General features: G+C 36.4%; 1 protein-coding gene and 2 non-coding genes across 3 annotated transcripts in view; all 3 read right to left on the bottom strand.

The window, feature by feature from the left end:
• Positions 1-3,426: 3,426 nt before the first annotated feature.
• Positions 3,427-3,509, bottom strand: trnal-cag (transfer RNA leucine (anticodon CAG)). Its single transcript has one exon. It is a non-coding gene; the product is annotated as a tRNA-Leu (tRNA).
• Positions 3,510-4,001: 492 nt separating this feature from the next.
• On the bottom strand, positions 4,002-4,084 carry trnal-cag (transfer RNA leucine (anticodon CAG)). The gene has a single exon. It is a non-coding gene; the product is annotated as a tRNA-Leu (tRNA).
• A 1,783-nt stretch (positions 4,085-5,867) lies between these two features.
• The window catches only part of trpc3 (transient receptor potential cation channel, subfamily C, member 3), a 31,762-nt gene continuing 15,195 nt past the window's right edge, over positions 5,868-22,434 (bottom strand). Inside the window, exons 5-13 of the mRNA XM_065274266.2 lie at positions 18,992-19,156; positions 18,394-18,610; positions 16,102-16,335; positions 15,322-15,586; positions 14,742-14,937; positions 11,203-11,412; positions 10,055-10,138; positions 9,855-9,930; positions 5,868-9,585 (exon numbers count right to left, since the gene is read on the bottom strand). Coding sequence (XP_065130338.2) covers positions 9,443-9,585; positions 9,855-9,930; positions 10,055-10,138; positions 11,203-11,412; positions 14,742-14,937; positions 15,322-15,586; positions 16,102-16,335; positions 18,394-18,610; positions 18,992-19,156 — 1,590 coding nt within the window. The 3' untranslated portion in view covers positions 5,868-9,442. The remainder of the gene's footprint in view (positions 9,586-9,854; positions 9,931-10,054; positions 10,139-11,202; positions 11,413-14,741; positions 14,938-15,321; positions 15,587-16,101; positions 16,336-18,393; positions 18,611-18,991; positions 19,157-22,434) is intronic.

Below are 22,434 nucleotides of genomic sequence, written 5' to 3'. Positions count from 1 at the left end.
TACAAAAAACTTGATCGGTATATTGTACAAATAATCCATTCCACTGACATGAATTGCTATAAGTTCACATCTATTTATGTTTAAGTAAAGGCCTGGCAGAATAGATCACATATGGCTTGCTTTGTTAATTTGATATTGGTTCTAAAAAATCATCAGCGAACTGACTAATACCAATATGTATTACAAAAACATTTAATTTTTCAAAGTTGCTGCTTTTATCTATTAATAAGTTGAGATATAATAGTGCGTTTAACTTATGTCTGATATTTTGTATTCAAGAGATTAATGCTTATGAACGCCACCACAAATACCACTGGGAAAACTGGAAATTTTCTTTAACCCCTGAGTTTACGAGTAAGATGCGTGTCCTTGAAAAACATGGAAGAATGCCTGTAGGTGACTGTTAAAAGGCTTTTTATATAACGCTGTAACAGTTTGCAGTGGCTCTGAAATAAATGTTTTGTTCTTTCCCGTACATACAGTTAACAAACCTTGCTGTTTTTTGTGTAATTCATTAAAGGTCATTTTTCAAACTTTGTAATGTTGCTGTTATAGCATAAATAATACCTGCAAAATAATAAAGCTCAAAGTTCACTGCCAGGCAATATATATTTTTTAACAGAATTCCCCTTTCAAAGCCTACAGCGAACGGCTGGTTTGGACTGCAGCCCACAACTTCCTGGTTAAATGACGTCAGTGGCCGTTTCTCAATGTCAAGGATACTTCCTTGGCAGGACTAGTCCTTACAAGTCACTTCCTTCAGAGGCTAGGCGAGGCTCCTCTTAAGCATTCGGAGAACACGTTAAATGGAACAGGCTAGCAAGTGCACGTCATTGCGTCAATGAAAGGTGTGCTTTCGATGCTGCGCACATAGGATTGTGGGTGATTTCAGCGCGAAGGATACACATATGCATCCTTTCCTGTATATGGAATATTTCTCGAACGAAGGACTCAGTCCTTGGCTTGGACCTCGACATTGGAACAGTCCCTCAACAGACTTCGATGATAGCATCCTCAAAATTCTGGCTTCCGAGGATCCTTCCTTGACATTGAGAAATGGCTAGTATAACAGTTTTTGACTAAACTCCGCCCACAGGAATACGTCAGTCACCAGCTAAGCTCAAACGATACTGCTAAGCTAAGCTGCTTTTGAATCACAACACACTAAACAAACTACACATTCAGAACTCGTTACGTATTTCTGAAGGGGGGACTTTATAGAACAAGGAACACATCAGACTATTTTTAGGACAGTGAAAACAGCGCTATAGAGATAAGTAAATTGTGTGAAAAATAATGTTTTCTTATACATGAAACATGAACACATGTTATATTGCACACTGTAAACACAATCAAAGCTTCAAAAACACAGGAAAAATGGGACCTTTAAAAACACAGGAAGAACCGGACCTTTAAAGGTACACCGCCATCTTGCACCGACTAAAGTGACTTGACGCACCCGATGTTGTAAACATAACTTACCAGCTCGTGAATACCAGGAACCCAGGAAGCATTTGATTATGAATTGCCATATAGAAATGTTTTAGACAGTCTGTATGTGAAAAACAAGCATTGTCAGAAGTGGGATTCGAACCCACGCCTCCATAGGAGACTTCGACCTGAACGTAGCACCTTAAGGCCGTTTCACACGGTACGCGGCAACCGCGAGTGTTTAGTTCTTTTTCAATAGGAGACGTGCGGAAAGCGGCAAAGCGGGGGCGGTTACAGAGGTGAAGCGGAGTTGGTCCACACCCCTTGCTCAAGGCACCCAAAATCCTATTCCTTCTCCGGACATGGTACTTCATGCAAGCGCCGTTGAAGATAAACATATTTGCACTAAATGCTGCACTAAACGCTTCCAATACAAGAGAAAAGCTGAAGCCGCGCGACGATTTTGCCGCTTACCGCGTACCGTGTGAAACGGCCATTAGACCGCTCGGCCATCCTGACTATGTGAACATATCACGGCACATGCGCACAAATTGCAAAACTGATCGAGTTTGATGGTCATAGAACCGAATGCTAACAGCTAAACATGAAACTAGACACCGAAACCTGAGATTTTCTTTAACCCCTGAATTTACAAGTTAGAGGCGTGTCCATGAGAGACATCCTAGATATGTACACTAGATGTCACCTTGGCTACGGCAGTTCATTGGAACGAATGCGTCAAATGGAGCCCCCATCTTGAAACAGGGGAGCCCTGCAGCAGCGTCATTGTAGGCAAAGGTAATAAATCGGAAATGGAAATAAAATCACCATAAATCGTCATGAATGCGATTTTCTAGTTTTTTTTTTCTTCATTCCAATGGTCAGACATGTATTTAACATTGAATCCAGAGAATATGTAAATTTTTAATTTTAAGAAAATCTTCTTTTTCTAAATATAATGCATAGTGCTAGTAGGCCTAACATCCAAACGCAGCACAAAAGTCCAGCAGTGTCTATGAATTCAAAGTACAGGCAGCATTACCTAGCTACTTCCTATGACAAGACCCCGGTTCCTAGATGGCACGGTTTTGATGCATGCTTAAGGGGGTCGCACACCGGACGTGCAGCACAGCGCCGCAACATTCTTAAAAAATAGAACACATTGCTTTCTACGAGTGTACGCATACCAGCACCGACAGGTGGCACCTGTCCACGGTGCCCAGCTACGACTCAGGAAGTTTCTCAAATCCCTGTCGCACCACTCACATAGTTAAACATTAAACAACTTCATATCTGTCCCAAATCATTAACAAATTTTAATTAACGCATTTTAAAGTAGACGCTATCTGACTAACCTCGCGCTATTAAAAGTGCACTTCCGGTTCTACGATATCTCCGAGTTGTCCTAGACGCGACTCGACGCGGTGCTGAGTTGCGCGTCCGGTGTGTGACCCCCTTTAGAACCCCAAGGCGACATCTAGTGCAGTGGTTCTTAACGTTATTCCTGGAGGCCCACTGCCCTGCACATTTTGTGTGTCTCTTTTATCTGACAGACTCAGTTCAGTTCATGAAGATCCCTTCTAATGAGCTGATGATTTGAATCAGGTATGTTAAATAAGGGAGACATACAAAATGTGCAGGGCAGTGGGCCTCCAGGAATAACGTTAAGAACCACTGATCTAGTGTATATATCTATGGAGAGACATGGCGAAATGCATGCAGTTGCCTGTTAAAAGGCTTTTTATATAACGCTGTTACAGTTTACAGTGGCTCTGACATTTTTTTTCCTGTACATTCAGTTAAAAAACCTTGCTGTTTTTTGTGTAATTCATTAAAGATGTTACAACTCCATCTTGCATCGACGAAAGTGACTTAACGCACCTGACATTGTAAACGTAACTTACCAGCTCGAAAATACCAGGAACCCAGGATGCATTTGATTATGAATTATCATATAGAAATGTTTTAAACAGTCTGATGGTGATAAAAGGGTGTTGTCAGAAGTGGGATTCGAACCCACGCCTCCAGAGGAGACTACGACCTGAACGTAGCGCCTTAGACCGCTCGGCCATCCTGACTACGTCATCACGTAGCGGCACATGCGCAGAAATTGCAAAAAATGCTAACAGCTAAACATGAGACCAGACACAGAAACCGATATATAATAGTGCGTTAAACTCATGTCGGATATATCGTATTTAAGAGATTAACGCTCATAAACGTCACTACAAATACCACTGGGAAACTCGAGATTTTCTTTAGTTAGAGGCGTGTCCTTGAGAAACATGGCAGAAAGCCTGCAACGTTAACTTAGTTAATACAACGCTAACTATTACAGTTTACACTTGCTCAGATAGACATTCTTTGTTCTTTTTTTGTACATACAGTTAACAAACCTTGCAGTACTCTTGTGTTATTCTTTAAAGAAGGACGTACAACGCCAAAGGTACTTGAACGCACCTGACGTAATGAACGCACCAGCTCGTATATACCAAAAACCCAGGATGTATTTGATTATGCACCATCATATTGAAATGTTTAGAGTAATCTGAAGGTGAAAAAAAGGTAGTTGTCAGAAGTGGGATTCGAACCCACGCCTCCAGAGGAGACTACGACCTGAACGTAGCGCCTTAGACCGCTCGGCCATCCTGACTGTATCAACGCATCACAGGAAGTGGTTAAAAGGAGTATACAAAGTAAATCTGAATTAAAAATTAAAACATAACGCGCTATCCATCTAGCCCCAAACTACAAGGAACTTTAAAAATTTGAGTGCTCGACATCAACCAACATCATATAAACAGATTTAAGTATTAAGTTAATGCTAAAGCTAACCGCTAAACGCGAATCAAGAAACGGGATATAATAAAAGTCTTTTTTCCAAATAAGTTTATTGTGTTTATAAGAATAATTAGATAATTGTCATTACTTTTTACAATAATAAAAATTTACATTATTTTTTTACTGAATATGGCATAAATCTCTCAGTTTTACCAGCCTGTCCAATGTAAACCAATAAAGTTCTGTAAATCAAGATAAGCTGGCCTTATTATTACAATTTTTTTTGAAGAAATATGATTTAAATATGTTACATATTCGTCTATAGTTTATTTTAAATATTAAGCTCAGTACATTAAAGTTTATAACATTAAAATGTCCACACACTGCACTGAAGTAAAAGTAACGTTAACTGTTCTGTAGTCTGCAAAGAGATAAAACTTATACATGATAGATATAAAAACTGTTGAAAAATCAGGCTGACTTCAAATCAATTTTACTGGTGAATGCCACGCAACAGTTAAATGTTCAGTATAAACGTAAACACATCATATTCACTTTCAACATTAAACAAGATAGGATCACCTGAGCCTACAGGCAGGTTGCCGTGTGAATTTTACAGTTGTCTCAATTGAATTACATTTAACTTACAGCATTACTGACATTTGATGTACTCACGTGTTTTATGACAATGAGATGTGACACAATCTTAATGTTTTTGAAAACGCTACACTAAAATCCCATCAGTCTTTCTAGAGAGCGTTATACTGTTTATAACTAATTGATTTTGTACTAGGTTCATGAACAAGCCTTTCTCATTTATCTTGGTCAAATGTTTTTTTTAGACAAATGCCACGTTGGGATGCAAGCATAGGCGGAGTTTCACGTTTGTTTGTGGTTGGGAGGGCACCTACTGGCAAACAAGGGAACTGCAATACTTTGAGATTAGAAAGAGAGTGGGGGTTTTCATATGGTTTAAATTAATAAAAAAATATTATGGCATTAAGTACTTAGTCTACTCACTAATATAATAAAATAAGGCAAATAAAATGAGTAAAAATAGAATTCTATTATCTTTATTTTATTCATAGGCCAGACAAATTAAATCCTAATTGCCTCTGGTCTAAGGGGGTCACTGCCCCCTAAAAATAATAGATTATCCCATTAACAGTTCTGTAATGTTATTCAAAAAGGACAAATTATTCAAATACATAAACTTTTAAATTAAAAAACTTTAAGACATTGAAAGAATAATTATGTTTCCAGAATAATGACCCTATCATTTAATTGTGACACTAACTATTACTCACTTTATACAGAACAACAATGTTGCCACAAGACATCATGAAGTTCTTTCAATTTTTTATATTAATGCTGCATCTCCTGGGGCTCAGGCCTTGGCCACATGATAGTGTTAAAGAATTTTCTCACTACACATAAAACAATGAAAAAGGAGGACATTTGAAATAAAAACAGACAACACATTTAAAAACAGAGAAAAATAAGTACATAACTTTTGACCCTCAGTAAAAGTGTTTTTGAAAAGGATAACAAGCAAAATGCTGGTCTTTGTTTTGACAGTGTGATTTCAGTATTCTTTTTTTTACTTACTCATATTGTAGTCCTTTCTGGTCTCGATCAGAATTGTGTCTACACCAGACGCGATATGCTTAGAACAAATTAATTACAACATACCAGTTTTCAAACAGATTTTATATAGAAAACAATTTGAAATTTTCCATTCTAAAGCCTCTACAGTAATATTCATATATATGCCATAGTGACATTTCTCAGGTTTATCCCTAAAATATTAATTGATTCATTTTATGCATAGCTTAACATCTAATATAATCAGAAGAAAATGCAGGCAAAACCAAACTTCACAAACTGTAATTGCACATTTTTACACAAAAGTTTTAAGGGGAAATTTGTTATCCTACATAAAGACTGGCTTACTGTTGTATATACTGTGTCTATAAGTAAATAAACAATCTACAGGTTTTCATATATATCTAAGTACATAATTTATCAATACAATTATAAACTTCCAATACAGTATTGCACTTGGTGAAATGAAACATCGCCCTCTATTGATCAAAATCAACCTGACACACAAACAACAAATTTTCCCCCAGCTGAACAGCACTCATATTATTATGATCAAATTTCTGTGCACAGACAAACTACATTTATACATTATGGGTTAACCAGTGATGTGACAGAACAAAAGCGTTTCATAACATCCATAAATTCAATTCAAACCCACTTTTTCCACTTAACACAAGAAAAAAAAGGAAAATGTCCAATCTGCTCTCTTTCAGACTTTAACATTAAATGGATATACTGTCTAGCTCCAAAATGGACGACAGCACCATAGATGTGACTTGTGTAGCCATACGACAGCTCTGATAGGAACAGATTAAAAATGTAGTTGTTGTTTTCTCACATTTGATCTTTCTCACAGCCACTGACAGAAGGCAAGATCTCCAGTGTATAATGATCCTCTTCAACACATAAATATAGTTATAGTACAGTATGACCTGGAATACATCACACAATTCATACTGGTTCGTTTTATGGCACTTTTTATGACAGCAACAATTGCCATCAATTTGAAATGAATGCTGCTAGAAAATTCTGCCTAACATCTTTTGTTGTGAAAGAAAGTCATTCATACAGGTTTAAAAAAAATGAATACTAAATATTGATCAAAAACACAAAAGACATTGAATTCTTTCACGCATTACAAACAACGAAACTGGAAAAAACCAAGCAATGTGTTGTGTATCATGGCAAAAGTGTTTGTACAGATCCCTGCATATATTTGTGCTATAGCAGTTTCTACTTATTTAAGGTTTTGAGATCCCATAATCAATCTACATCTGCAAAAGAGTTATATTTACAATTTCATTAATAGAAGTTGCCATGTATATTTATAATCTGTATACAGAAATTATGCAACAAATATCCCTGCCTGGAGTTGTTGACTGGTTTAGAAATACTATACATTGTACTTGACTATATTGAAAATTAACCCTGTTGTATATAAAACCTATAAAGTTCTTAAACAATTTTTTTGAACAAATACCTGAACACACTGCAAAAAATGAATGTCTTACTTTGTATTTTTGTCTTGTTTTCTAGTATAAATATTTGAAAATTCTTCAATTAAGATACATTTTACTTGATAAGCAAAGTGGCTTAAGACAGTGGTTCCCAAACTTTTTCAGCGTGTGGCCCCCCTTGTGTACGATGCATTCCTTCGCGGCCCCCCAAAGAAAATTTGTGACAAAAACTGTTCTAAAACTCAACATTTTAATAAAAAACACAAAACAAAAAAGTAGCGCTTTTTTAGGTTTAATTACACAGAGTTCATGATAAATTAATGTATTTAATAAAATGTCATAAAACTGGCACCATCTCGCGGCCCCCTTGGGGCCCTGGCCCCCAGTTTAAAAACCACTGGCTTAAGATATTAAGTTTTGTTTATTGAAATAAATGATGAAAATCAAGATGTTTATTATTAAAACAAGTCAAAATATCTGCCAGTGCGGTAAGAAAAATAAACTTAATTCCAGTTTCAACTTAATTCAGTAAACTCAATTTAACCCTTATGTGTTGGGGCCATTTTTTTTTTGTCTTAATTTGGCAACAACTTTCTCTGTGTTTCAGCTAAAAGAATGATTTTTTTTTTGGTGACAAATCTTATATTTACACATATTTTAAGAAAATGCTTTGATTTTTTTTAAAAACTCAACAATATACCATTGTAAGTGGCCAAAAAATGCCACTTAATTAAACTGTTGTAAAAATTTATCAGATGAAAATTGTTTTTAAATTTTTCCAAATCTACCAAATGTTTACAAAAGTCCATGATTTTAACCCTTTAATTGCCAAGTTCATAAGTGGTGTCACTGATTTGGGGAAAAACACACACAAAATGACAGACTTTCAATATAAAAAGTGATTTTTGACTGGATTTTTAAAATCTTTTTCACAGTCTTGGGCTTAGTAAAGATTAAAACGATTTTTTACTAAAGATTAGTAAAAACATTGGCTTGGATGCATTTTTAGTTTTTGTGCCGCATCAGATTTTTTTCCTCCCTCATTTATGGTTTGTGGCCATTTTGCCCCATTGACTTCCAATATAACAACATTTTTTGATTGCAGAGCCATGACACCTTATTATCATGTATTCTTGATTGTTGGTGGTTTTTCCTTTTGCAAAGAGGTTAAATTTGTCCTTTTTATGGTGGATCACCATGTGGCCCCATTAACCCTTTAGTAGGCCTGTGCAAAAAAACAGAGTTTAATTTCTAGCTTGTTCATTGAGTTATAATAATCTGAAAAAAATAATCTGATACATTTTTACAGCCGTATTATTTAGTGGCCTAATTTAAACAATGCACAAGGGTTAAGTTTATTTTTCTTACCACACTGGCAGATATTTTTACTTGTTTTAGGCTTTTACCTCTTAAATTTCATAATTTAGTTCAGTAACCAAGGCTTAAAATCTTAAGCCACCTTATCAAGTAAATGTATCTCAATTTAAGAATTCTTAGATATTTGTACTGGAAACAAGACAAAAATACTAAGTAAGACATACATTTTTTTGCAGTGCAGAAACAGATTAACTACTGCAACAAACAAATAAATAAAATATTTATAAGTGATCATTATAACACTATATTAAACTAGTACCAATACTAGATTTCCTTTAAATCAGACTTACTGTATCTGCATGTTATTTAGTTCAGCTGGATGTAAAATGTGTTGTAATAACTAGTTTTGAAAAAATACATTTTCATTGTAATTGTACGGTTTGAAAAAAAAATATTGTAAAGAATCATGTGTTCAGCAATGCCTTAAACATTGGCAAATATTTCCACATCTCTAAGATAATGGTGACCAATGTGGGATTTGGGATGTGGACAGAGCCAGTAAACTATCTCATAGAATAAGTGTTTAAATGTTAGGGAAAATTTTTGAGATGAAATAAACCAGCATTTTTTAACCTGTATGAGTTTTAGCGTGCTAACTGCACTAAAATGAACCAGAATATAAAGAGGTTTTCCAAACAAGAAAACAGACAGTCTCATCACAAACTCACACCATTGGTTTAGACAGAAGATACGGTTGATCAGTTCAGGAAGTCTATCTACCAATGGCTTTTAGTCACCTTGGCATATTCAACTTACACCCTCCACTGTTACTTTGCATGAAGGATTCAGGGTCAGTGTGTGTGGTCGGGGTGAGGGTTAAGTTTATCACTGAGTTTCTGGATCAGGAGTGAAAGCTCTTCTGTAGCCTGTGATTTTTCCTCCAAAAGTTCATATCGCAGACTGGAAATATCCTGTTTGATCTCCTTCAGCTCACCTGCAGAGGAAACACAAACATCCACTACAGTCATTTACAAACTTAATGAATATAACCTCAAGAAAAATAACAATAATTGAGACAAAAAATTAATTGATCATGTTAGAAATTGTTGTATTGCCTTCATGCCGATTTAAAAACAAACCAGAGTGATACAGACATTACATCATCATGTCTTTAGTTAGACATTTTTTTATGTTTTTGTCAAACATTTCAACAATTTATTTATCTGTTTTGAGTAGCAATAAGAGATTGTCCTTCTAAATCACCTTCATTCACTTCATCGTTCTCTCTGTCCACTTGCGCTTTCAGTACGTAGCGTTTGATGAGACGCTTCATAATTTGCTGTGTGCAGAAAGAGCAGAGCCAGACAAACAATCAGAGATAAACTGATAAACGTGAAATCGGCAGTGATTCATCATATATGAGCGTGAAAGCATTAGTGTGAGCGAGGGAGAGCTGGTCTTGCCTGATAGCGTGTTGGTTGGTTTAAGATGCTGCTGAAGCTGTGAGACTCTGGGATCTTCATGCTAGACTGGGTGAAGAGATTCAGCTGTAAGAATAGACAAATATTAAATACTGATTGATAATAATAAGCACAACATTTTAGTAATCCATGCCGACACCAGTCACTATACAAAAGGTGGTTTACTGGTTCCAGTGTGTATGGAGAACAGTGGTACTTTTGACATCCACGCTGTGATAAAAACAGCCACCAGGGGGCCTAATATGCTTATAAAATGTATTCTGTACTCTATAACGACAGATTCAAAAAACAGTTTGAGAGAAAAAAACAGGGAAGAGAGAGAGATGTATTATATAAACAAGCGTGCACTTAAGTTAAGACAGGCACACTTCCATACACACATCCCATTATATTTTTAAACCTATTACAGAGGTGTCACAACAGCCCAACACCTCAAATAAAACACTTTCCTGAGGCCTGCATGTCTTTTTCATACACAACAGCCAGGCAACCATACGGATAAGCCTCGTACATGATGCCCTCAGCATGCACTTGTCCGTTTTTCAATTACATCAGCCCATGGGGAGAAGCTGCTCTGATCAGAGCGAATTAGATGGAGGTGGAACATAAGCAGGGTGCTGTCAGAAATGAATCACAATAACGCAGTTACTCTTTGTGTTTTGTGGACATGTGCTTGGTGTCACAAAGTGATTCACGAAAATATGTCCTGAGGACAGAATCTCTTAAGTCTTTATCAAACAGCTCGGTTTCTCACTTTTCCTCACGCACGATTTAAATAGCATTGATTGCCATTCTGCAGGCTGAAGAGAACAGAACTATCTGTCTTTTCTTAGGAAAGGCTAAAAACAGGTTGTGCTTGGGAAACGTCAATAAGCTAATGATATAGCGAGCACCCGATGGGTCTTTATTGCACAGATTGGTCTTTCTGCTCTATTCTAGCTGGAACAAAAGAACAGTTTGATTGAGAATAGAGGAAGATTGATGGAAAATGAACTGTCTCAAGCAGATGGATTAACACACGGATAGCATGAAAAGTTGTTTCTCGATGGGTCAGAGAGCTGGACACAGACAAAGAAAATAAAACAATTGGGATATTAATAGTTTAACGGTATGCTATAGTAAACACGTACTCTGGATTTGGAGTTGTCCATTCCCAGCTCAACATTATTTTTTAGTCGGCGCCTGCGACAGCGGAGCAGGTTGATCAGTCTCTTGACGCACTGATAGAAAGACTTTGGGCTGGGAACAATGCTGAACGGAGGGGGGAGAGTTTTGCCGTTGTCAAAGTATGAAAGCCAGAGTTTGGACCGAGCGAATTTCCACTCTACATCTGCATCGTCCTGGAATATTTATAGCATAAAGAAGAGATCAGAAACCAAACAATAGTGAAAGAGAGAGAGTGAGAGAAAGAGAGAGAGAGAGAGAGAGAGAGGGGGAGAGAGGGAGAGATCAGACACATCACAGCAATAGAGGTAGATCACACACCATTAGTAATGGTAAATCAGAGCATGAATGAGATCAGACAGAATAATGTTTTTCGGTTTGATGTTTATGGGGTGTTTGTATCATGACGGGTAGGAACAGTATAGCAGTAAGCTGTATATATCTATAAGTAGTAAAGTTTACAGGTTGTGCATTTGACACATTTTTAAGTAAAGACTATGAGTGTGTCTTAATCATCTCTCTAAAAAATGAATCAGTACATCATGTATACAGGTTCGGGCACTGGTAAAGACCCTATAGCTTACTTTAAAGTTGGACATTGTTCACTTATTTGAAAAAGTTGTTATTCATCAACAACTGGCAAAACATCTTACTGACATCCTACTTAAAAAATTTAAACACGTGTTAAGGTATATTATGGAAAACACTTTCATTATTCTCTTGAACACAGTCTCACCCCATGTCGTCAATATTTGACGACACTTGACCATTCGTCAATATGTGACGCGGAGGGTATACCTTTCGCGTCATTTTTTGACGAACTGGGGACTTCAATACTATTACGTCCGTTGCATTCTCTTCTCCTATTTTCTTACCATTTTCGCGTCGGTTTAGGGTTAGATTACGCAAAATTAAACAGTGTACGCGAAATTAAACAGTGTACGCGAAATTAAACAGTTGTGACCTGGCGTTGGGGTTAGAAACAGTTGTCACCTGGCGTTGGGGTTAGAGTTAGGTTTGGGTAGGGATGTCATTATGTAAATCTAACCCTAAACCGACGCGAAAAAGGTAAGAAAATAGGAGAAGAGAATGCAACGGACGTAATAGTATTGAAGTCCCCAGTTCGTCAAAAAATGACGCGAAAGGTTTACCCTCCGCGTCACATATTGACGAATGGTCAAGTGTCGTCAAATATTGACGACATGGGGTGAGACTTCTCTTACATATCCGTAAATGCATTTGGAGGAATATTTCATTTAAATATTAACTCTTTCCCCGCCATTGACGAGTTATCTTCAATTATCGTCAATTAAGAGAAAACATTTGCATGAAAAAGGTGTTCCTGATGAGTTATGGTTATCTGTAATACCGCGATTATCCACTAGGTTTATAAAAAAACTGAAGCAAAACTGAAGCAAACTTCGTGTAATCATTCCGAATCTGACCTCTAACAAAATTCCTTTGCAAAAATGCAATTACTTCAGCTTTTTCCTAAATTTTTTAAAGAAAAATACTCATATTTAAGTTTATAAGCAGAGAAAAAAATATAGATAGGATGAAAAGTTTTTTCCCCGTTTTGTTTGTTTGTGTATTGTTCTTAAATCAAGATGTATTTTCTTGATGAGCAAAATGACCTAAGAGAATAAGTAGTTTTTACACAAAAACTATACAGTTTAAGTGAATTTGTGCTTAAAACAATCAAAAATTATCTGCCAAAGGGGTGAGAAAATTTTGCTTAAATGAAGTGTTTAAGAAAAAAAGAAAACATATTTTTAGATTTTTTTTCTGACCCCATTGGCAGATATTTTTGCTTATTTTAAGTTTAAATTAACTTAAATTGTATATATTTTTGTCTATACACTGCAAAAAATAATTTTCAAGAAAACATTTTCTTAGTATTTTTGTCTTAACTTTCTAACTTTGTCTAAGTAAGAGAGTCAGTAAAAATATCAAAAAGTCTTAAATTAAGATGCTTTTTTGGCAGATGTTTCTGCTTGTTTTATGCACAAAATCACTTAAATTTTATACTTTTGGTCTTAAAACTAGACTTATTTTCTTGGGTAATTTTGCTCATCCAGAAAAAGCATCTTAATTTAAGAATTTTTTGATATTTTTTACTGAATACAAGACAAAAATAATAAGAATTTTTTTTCTTGAAATTTTTTTTTGCAGTGTAAACTAGACTTATTTTCTTAGGTAATTTTGCTCATCATGAAAAAGCATCTTAAATTAAGAATTTTTTGATATTTCTACTGAAAACAAGACTAGAATACTAAGTAAGAAAATCATGTTTTGCAGTGCAGAAAAAGGCTGGTGGGGAATTAATAGATTGTGGTATCTTCTGTCTAGCAATATGTGTATTATATTTATATTAAAACTAAAATATACGTTTGTCTTTCAAAAGTTCTGTCGCGTTTCATGAAGTTTATTGAGTTGCACTGTAAAAAAAATCCGTAGAAATTACAATGTTATTGCAGCTGGGTTGCCGGTAATTTACCGTAGATTTACATTTATGTTATTTACTGGCAAGAGTTTGTTCAAAGTTAAATAAATTTTAAATATTAACAAGTCTTTATCTTTACAGAATAAAACTATACAATAACAGCCTCATGCAAAGCATTCTGGGAACCAGAAATCATCATCAACCTTTTTCTGTTTTTGCTTCAGATTTTGTTTCCCAGAATGTTTTGCTTAATGCTGTTTTTTTAGTTTTACTCTGTAAAGACAAAGACTTGTAAATGTTTAATGTTCATTTAACTTTGAACAAAATATTGGCAGTAAAAAACATAAATTTAAATCTACGGTAAATTACCGGCAACCCAGCTGCAATTTCTACGGATTTTTTTTACAGTGTGGGCTCGCACGGTTTTGGTTGGAGAGCTTCAAAAAAGTTCACGTGATTTCCAGTAAGAGAACATAGGGACCCTCAATCCTCAATGTTTTTTGCGTTGCATTGTGGAAATATTTAGGGGCAAACGTTCAAGTGTACTGGAACAATTTTGCGAGCGAGACTGCCCTACAAATGTCCGACTTCCTGATCAGTGCCCTGACTACTGAACAAGGAAGCTGATTGAGACGAAGCCTAAGACTGATAGTTAGAAAACAGTTTACAATTCAGATGGGAGTGCATATCTCAAAGTTATCAATATCATTGCTAAATGCCTTCTTTCTAAAAATCTGAAACATAGATAAAAAAAATTCAGAAATCCTGCCTGCTATCCTCACGAGCTCCAGGTGTTCTTCTGAAAAAAATCACAGCTGTGTTACTGAGAGCTTTTCTCGCTTGCTTGATTTATCTCACTTAGGGGAATATTAGAAACCCAGAGGACCAAACCAATCTAATTTCAGATAGATTTTCAGGAAAAAAACCTCCATTCACTATTGACCGTTTAATAATATATGACCGTGATAGAGATCTTCAATATTCAACATAATATTAAACGATTTGTTCTTTCAACTGGGGATCTTTTCAAAATCTTAAAGAGAGTTTGCGAAGTCAACTCACCTCTATCTCCTGGTAGGAGCTGTTTATCATGGCAATTAACATGTTGAGAAGAACCACCACCATGGTAACATTATAAATCCCATACAGCACGTAACCAATGTTCTCAATAAATTTGTGATCATATTTCAAAACCACAGAGGACACCTCAGACAGCCCGAATATAGACCAGAACAGAGTCTTAAAACTCTCCTCAACCCTGTGAACAGAGAAATGTATGTGGAAGTCAAATCAAATCACTTTTTACAAAAGGACAAACGGTACAAATCACACTTGAACATAATATAGGCTACATTATACACTGATGTAGACAATATACACAAAAAGTCTGCTGAATGAATAGATGTACAGGTACAAGTTTAGACTTGCACTGATGGAGGAAGCCATAGAGATCAAAAAATAACTGAGAGTAGGTGAGAGTGTGAACTCCGACCTGGGCCAAGCAAAACTATAGCCGCAATTAATGTTGTAGAATGAGTAAATATTTCAATAGTCAGTCAATAAATAAAGGTACCTGTAGATACATTTCAAAACCTTAATAGTTAAAATAACAATAATGCGGAAGGGCATGTCTGACACTCACGTGGTGAAGGCGGGGTTAACCTTTGCCCCCAGGTAGTAGGAATAGAGGATGAACATGCCAATCATAAATGCGAGGAAGACCATGATGAAGAGGACCATGAACTTGAAGATGTCCTTCACTGTGCGGCCCAGGGAGATCTGGAGCGGTCCGAAACTCTCATTGGCCGGAAGAATGTAGGCGATACGAGAGAAGCTCAGGACCACGGCGATGGCATACAGACCCTCTGATATCAGCTGAGGATCTGAGGGAAGCCACTTGTCTCTTGCTGAGAGAAGAAAGAATTCACACATTGAGAAATCACATACCTGATTATTATATGCATGTGGGAACAATGTAAAAATCAATCAATCATAGTTTTACTTGAGAATTGAAGCAAAGTTGGCAAGCATGGTGTTACCAGCGCAAAGGTTATGTGTTTGACTTTGCCCAGGAAAACAATGCTGATAAAAACAATGTGACAATTAAAATAAGTCTAGTTTTTAGACCAAAAATATATAATTTAAGTGATTTTGTGCATAAAACAAGCAAAAAATCTGCCAATGGCCGGTGCTGCATGCACTTAAAATTTTAAGTTGTGGTATAAGAGATGGCATAAATATTGACTGTTTTTACTAAAATCTCACCATCTTCTTTTGACCTCTGGTTGGCTAAATACAGCAAGAGGTCATTTAAGATGGATCGTCCTGGGACATTTAAATAGTTTACACCATTGCCCATGGGAGAGATGCAGTGAGACACGTTTGTCTCTCGAGACTGGCTGAGTTCCAGATTTAATCTCACCATATGTAAAGTATTTGATGTCTGGAGGAAGTGTGACCAGTGAGAGGTCTGTTGCGTGGATCTTCTCATCCACATACGCCTGGGCTTTCATGGCCTGCAGGAAGGCAAAGAACCGGGCAGTGAACGCTGCGATAAAAATGGACAGCATGCCAAAATCTAGAACGTTCCAGAGCTGCATGATGTATTCTCTTGGTCCCTCTGTCCAGAGTTCCTTACACTCCGACCACATCATTCCTAAAGGAAACAGACAGACATGGTACTTTTTGAGAGCAAAATCAACATAAATAAAAGACTTTACATTTAAGACAATATATCTAGATATGAAGCTCAGATGCAAAACCCTCTAAGTGCATGCAAAAATCTCCACTTTAAAAAAAGTCTCCAGTCACTCTTCACTGTCCTTTCCAAATAAAGATAAAGCATTAAAAAATTAGGTCATAAACCGGTAAACTTGCTTTAACTGGGTGAAAAACTCTTGCGTCCGCATGTCATCGTTCATCCAATTCTTCTTCCATGCACTTAGAGGACTTTGGTGAAACATCGATGTGGTGTTTAACAGATTTGACCAAATGACCAGTATTAATGGCCTGAGGTCAGGATTAAAATGTGATGCGAAAGTATTTGGTGAATGTTAATACATGCCAAGAGCATTCGGTCAATATCATTATCTAATTTTTGACTGAGGTGGCATTTAGCAGCTTTTAGATCTGAGCTCTTCATACGAGTATATACCTTACATTACATCAGTGAGAAGTGAAATTGGGTGGAGGTGTTACAAAAATAAAACTACCATGCCTAAAACATTTTTATAAGCAACTATATTTCTAAATTTCTATGGTTTTGGGGGAAATGACTACAGCATGTTCTTGGTAGGTTATATAAGACTTACAGATGGAATCAGAATGATCAACGCATTTTTTATCAAAAGATATAAGAAGAAAAGAGAGAGAATGTATGTGTGTGTATGAGTGATAGATCTGCACTAGACAATGGCAGAGCCGGAGGAGATCTGTCTGAGTGACAGATGGGAAACTTATGAATTAAAGTGAAGCCTCAGCAAATTCGATGAACTAGATTTGCAGTGAACTTATTTAATTTTGAATCTAAGTAAAAAGGAATGCCAAAGGAAATCTAAGTAATGAACTTTCTTCACAGGCTGAAAGCTAGCTGGATAAAATAGATTCAAGACTGATTGTTGAAACATTATATCATAGCACACTTCTCATATTTCTGTCTCTTATAGGATGAATATCATTGAAAATTGTTTTACTTACTTTTGTAACTAGCTTTGAATGTATGCATCTGCTAAATGCCTAAATGCAAATTAATAAATGATCTGCAACTCTAAAACATATAAATCCAAATATTTAAAATTATAAACCCAACAGAATGTCATAAAAATGTGTGAGAACAACGAGTTTGTGATGGAGGGAGAAGTTCAGAGGTTTGGGTTTATGAGGGTAACACTGAGCGCTCAACCATCATCACACTTTAATGAATCTTTCAACCATCTCTTTCCTAATGTTTCACTGTATGAACACAATAAATCGCAACTGACCGTTTCATTATGACTTCAGTGACACGGTATCCATCTGTACCTAACACACCAAATCCTCAACACGCCTTTAAACTGATTTTTAGTTTGCCGTAAAGCCTTCACCATAAGCACCACAAAGAGGGTGAACAATAGTCCTGAAAAATTGTGTCTGGTTGATGTGGGAATTAAATCAAATGAATCACAGGTTCATTTAACACTCTGCTGTAGTGTCTTTTTCAATTTTAAGCTGTAAAATATTTGCTCACATCAAATGGAAAAAGTTCTAAACCCAAAGCAATCTATTGTCACCACTAATGATGATGCACTGCCTGCTTTGTCTTAGCTTTTTAAAATCTGTTCTGCCTTTCGAAATATGACATTGATGAATGAAAGTGCTATTTATTTCAGAGAGTATGGAAAACAGTTGAGAAACGACTTTTAAACATCGCCCTGTTGCTTTTCTGAGCTTTGGTCCTGGAGTGAAGAGCTTTATTTCTGATTTTGGTCCCACTCTACACTGTAAAAAAATTCTGTAGAAATTAGACTATTACTGGCAACTAACTGCTAGTAACTTACTGTAGATTTTAAATTTATGTTATGGTAACAGTTTGTTTAAAGTTAAATGAACATAGAACATTATATCTTCTACAGTAAGTTATTGGCAACCAGCTGCATAATTACAGCAATTTTTTTACAGTGAAATCAAATAAATTACATTTTAATTTCAACTCTTGTCCAGAGATAAAGTGCATTACCTGCTACCCAGACCATGATGAGGATTTCTGTCCATGTGAATTGAGTGGTCTTGACTCTGAAGATCTGAAGAGGATGATCGGTGACAGTGACGTTGGGAAGTGTGGTGATGCCTTCAAACCGGTCAGAAGCGTTGAACACCAGCAGACACAAGAAGATTATAAAAGAGGCAGCGTGGGCAACAAACTTCATGAAGGGACTTCGCAGTATCTTACCGAGCTGAGGATTAAAGGTTGGATAAGAGAAGTTTCGAAAATTAAATTACTAGAAATAAATGGACATGTTGGCAACTCAACACCTGATGCCAAATCTCAACTTAACTAAAACATTAGTCCATGTTTTCAAGACAATACTTCAGACTGAGTATTTATTTAAACAGCAGGCCACTGACGTATGTAGGTCAGTGAAGACCAGTGAAGGTCAGAGGCAGATATGGCCATACATTTGAAAACATATTGATTTATACCAACAAAACTCTGGCCACTGGCATATCTTTAAAATTGTGTAATGGTTCTTGTGTAAATGTGATTTAAGGTTAATGCATAATAATAGTGTTTTTATTCATAAAGTCTATCAAAAACATTTTCATGAGCATCTTACCCTACTGCATGGGGCAAACCAATACCCCACTGCCAGCAGTGGAAGCCCAAGGGCCACAACCAGCACCACCAGACACTTTACTGCAGTGGTTTGTTCCCGAAGACCAGACAGATTCTCATACCAGATCGTCAATAACTGTTGCTGGCAGTTTGGATGAGCAACAAACTAAGGAAAAAGACAATAAAAGGATAATTAAACTTTCTACAGCAAACACAAAGCTAGTCTATGTATTTCAGAATCATAAAGGATCTAGAAGCAAATCTTAAGAAACTCACTGTGCTGGTTTATTATTTATTTGTACAGTATTAAATCTGAAATGTTATTGTAATAGACAATATGTACACTGTACACATTTTTGTCAATTTAACTTAGTGCTGGGCAAAGATTAATCGCGATTAATCACATACAAAATAAAAGTGATTATATATATATATATATATATATATATATATATATATATATATATATATATATATATTTTTATATATTCTATATTATATATACATTTAAAAAATATATATAAAAATCTGAAATAAATATATGTGTGTGTGTGTGGTTAAATATACATAAAAATTATACACAGCACAAACGCATATATTATGCCAAAAATTACTTTTATTTTGTATGCGATTAATCGCAATTAATCTTTGCCCAGCACAAATTTTTATGTCACTTTAACTTAAAAAATTTAGTTCAACAATTTCAACCTAAAATAGTAGTTTCAACTTACTTGCAAAACCAAGTTGTTTTAACTTCGTGTTGAATGTTTTTTACAGTTTAAATAGATGTACAGCATTGCTTGTGTTTGAACAGATAATACATGATACCAGATAGTATGCCAACTGGTTATAAAAACAAGACTTGTACAGCCATAAACTTTGAAATATGGCATTGCGTGCAATGATGTCATCCAAAGTGTACTTAATGCGTCAACAAACCATCACCATCAAGATATCACATTTGGAGCGTGTACCGGATGTTGACAGAGGATATTGACATTTTTATGTTTTGTAGGCCCACTTACAAAAATGAAATTGGAGGGTTGGAACATATATCATTCCTAACACTGGAGAGGACAGTAAAGAGAGCCTATAAAGAGCCAATTCAGTCCCAATGATGAAATGATCACTGGTTCAGAACACAACTGATGCATCTCTGTTGAAGAACCAAATAAAAATGTCCCACGTCAAATTTCCGGTGTAAATATGCTGTGCCCTTGGTTACCACTTTATTACGCCTTTAATTATGTATGTTTCACACGTTTTACAGATGCAAGCTGTTCTGCTCCACTACTTGATGCACCATCACCAGGCATACCTGCCTTCGTTGCCATGCCCAACCTGCCTGTTCAAAGAATGGTGTGAAAAGGAAAAAAAAGGAATATGTGTCAGTCCTGTGGGTGAAAATGCCTTGTTGATGCTAGAGGTCAGAGGAGAATGGGCCGACTGATTCAAGCTGATAGAAGAGCAACTTTGCCTGAAATTACCACTCGTTACAACCGAGGTATGCAGCAAAGCATTTGTGAAGCCACAACACGCACAACCTTGAGGCGGATGGGCTACAACAGCAGAAGACCCCACCGGGTACCACTCATCTCCACTACAAATAGGAAAAAGAGGCTACAATTTGCACAAGCTCACCAAAATTGGACAGTTGAAGACTGGAAAAATGTTGCCTGGTCTTAGTTTCTGTTGAGACATTCAGATGGTAGAGTCAGAATTTGGCATAAACAGAATGAGTGCATGGATCCATCATGACTTGTTACCACTGTGCAGGCTGCTGCTGGAGGTGTAATGGTGTGGTGGATGTTTTCTTGGCACACTTAGGCCCCTTAGTGCCAGTTGGGCATCATTTAAATGCCACGGCCTATCTGAGCATTGTTTCTGACCATGTCTATCCATTTATGACCACCATGTACCTATCCTCTGATGGCTACTTCCAGCAGGATAATGCACCATGTCACAACATTTCTAAAGAATGCTTTCAGCACCTTGTTGAATCAATGCCTCGAAGAATTAAGGCAGTTCTGAAGGCGAAAGGGGGTCAAACACAGTATTAGTATGGTGTTCCTAATAATCCTTTAGGTGAGTGTAGTTACGTATAGCCTATTATATTGCATTTCTGTCAAGAGATCCTTCTAAAAGTTACACAATTCACCTTTAAGTCTCCTCTAAAGTGCATGCTGGTTACATGAGAACAGTAAGTCCCCCACATTCCATTCTTATATGAAACGCCCACTTCTTACATTAAATCAATTCTCCATGGTTCCTTTAACTCACAAATCTTCACCTGTGGGATGATGACTTGTACTTATTTGATAACCAGCATGTGTTTGAAAAGTTAAACATTTTCTGGGGCACAGATAAACACACACCAACACACAGTTGTCTGTAAAGAGGATAAATACAGCACCAGCCTCCCATGTGTTTGGCATTCTGTATTAAGGTAGTAGGTTAATTAATATGAATCCTGGGGGAATAACAGGTGTTAATTTCACGGCCGTCCTATAAAGCCCGTCCTGCCTGATTAATAAGGTCCAGAATAAATGACTTGAAATACATGCACATAATTATAGAAAAGAATGTGAATTAAGAAAAAGAGAGCAACTATGAATAGAAGATAACCATTCTATTACTGAAAAAGAGAGAAAGAAAAAGCATTTTGAAATGAGGACAGACACCGTTACATATAACCAAAAAATGCTGCAATGCTGCATACAAGTCTCAATTTGGTTATGCAAGTCAGTTGAATCTACTATTTGAAGTTTCTGACTAGGTTGAGTCAGGATGCTGCACATTATTTTACATTATTTAACTTAATTTATTTTGCGACTTAGCTTATTCACGGTACCCCCCAGAGTTATATAAATTCACATATACCCTTTTCATCTCCGTGAGTGCCGTAACTCGCACCCACTGCTAACTTAGCTTAGCACAAAGACTGGAAGCAAAAGACTTTAGCTAGCATACTGCTCCCAATAAGTGACAAAATAACCCAAACATTTTCCTATTTATATGTTGTAATTTGTAAAGTCACAGCGTGTACAAATAACAAGGTCATATGAACCATCTTTTAAACGTATACATGGGAACTATATTCTCAGAAGGCGAAGCACTGCTACTTGGGCAAAGTGATTTGCTCGCAACACATGAGAAGCCCCGTGGTGAGGAGCAGAGAGTTTGTGCTAGTGTTGCGCTAATCACACCCAAGTAGCAGTGCTTTGCCTTCTGAGACTAATTGGGAGCAGTATGCTAGTATGCTTCCAGTCTTTGTGAGTGCGTCAGACAGAGTTACGGCATGCATAATGAAAAAGGTGTGTATGGACTTATCCAACTCTGGGGGATACGGCGAATAAGTTAAGTCCCAAAAAAGTAGGTGTGTTCCTTTAAAGTATTAGTCAATTTTCTTAAAAAAAATCCAGATAATTTACTCACCACCATGTC

This window comes from Paramisgurnus dabryanus, chromosome 16 (assembly GCF_030506205.2).
Source record: "Paramisgurnus dabryanus chromosome 16, PD_genome_1.1, whole genome shotgun sequence".
Classification (NCBI taxonomy): Eukaryota; Metazoa; Chordata; class Actinopteri; order Cypriniformes; family Cobitidae; genus Paramisgurnus; species Paramisgurnus dabryanus.
The sequence above is the reverse complement of the archived record's forward strand: the minus strand, read 5'-3'. Positions and strand labels throughout refer to the sequence as shown.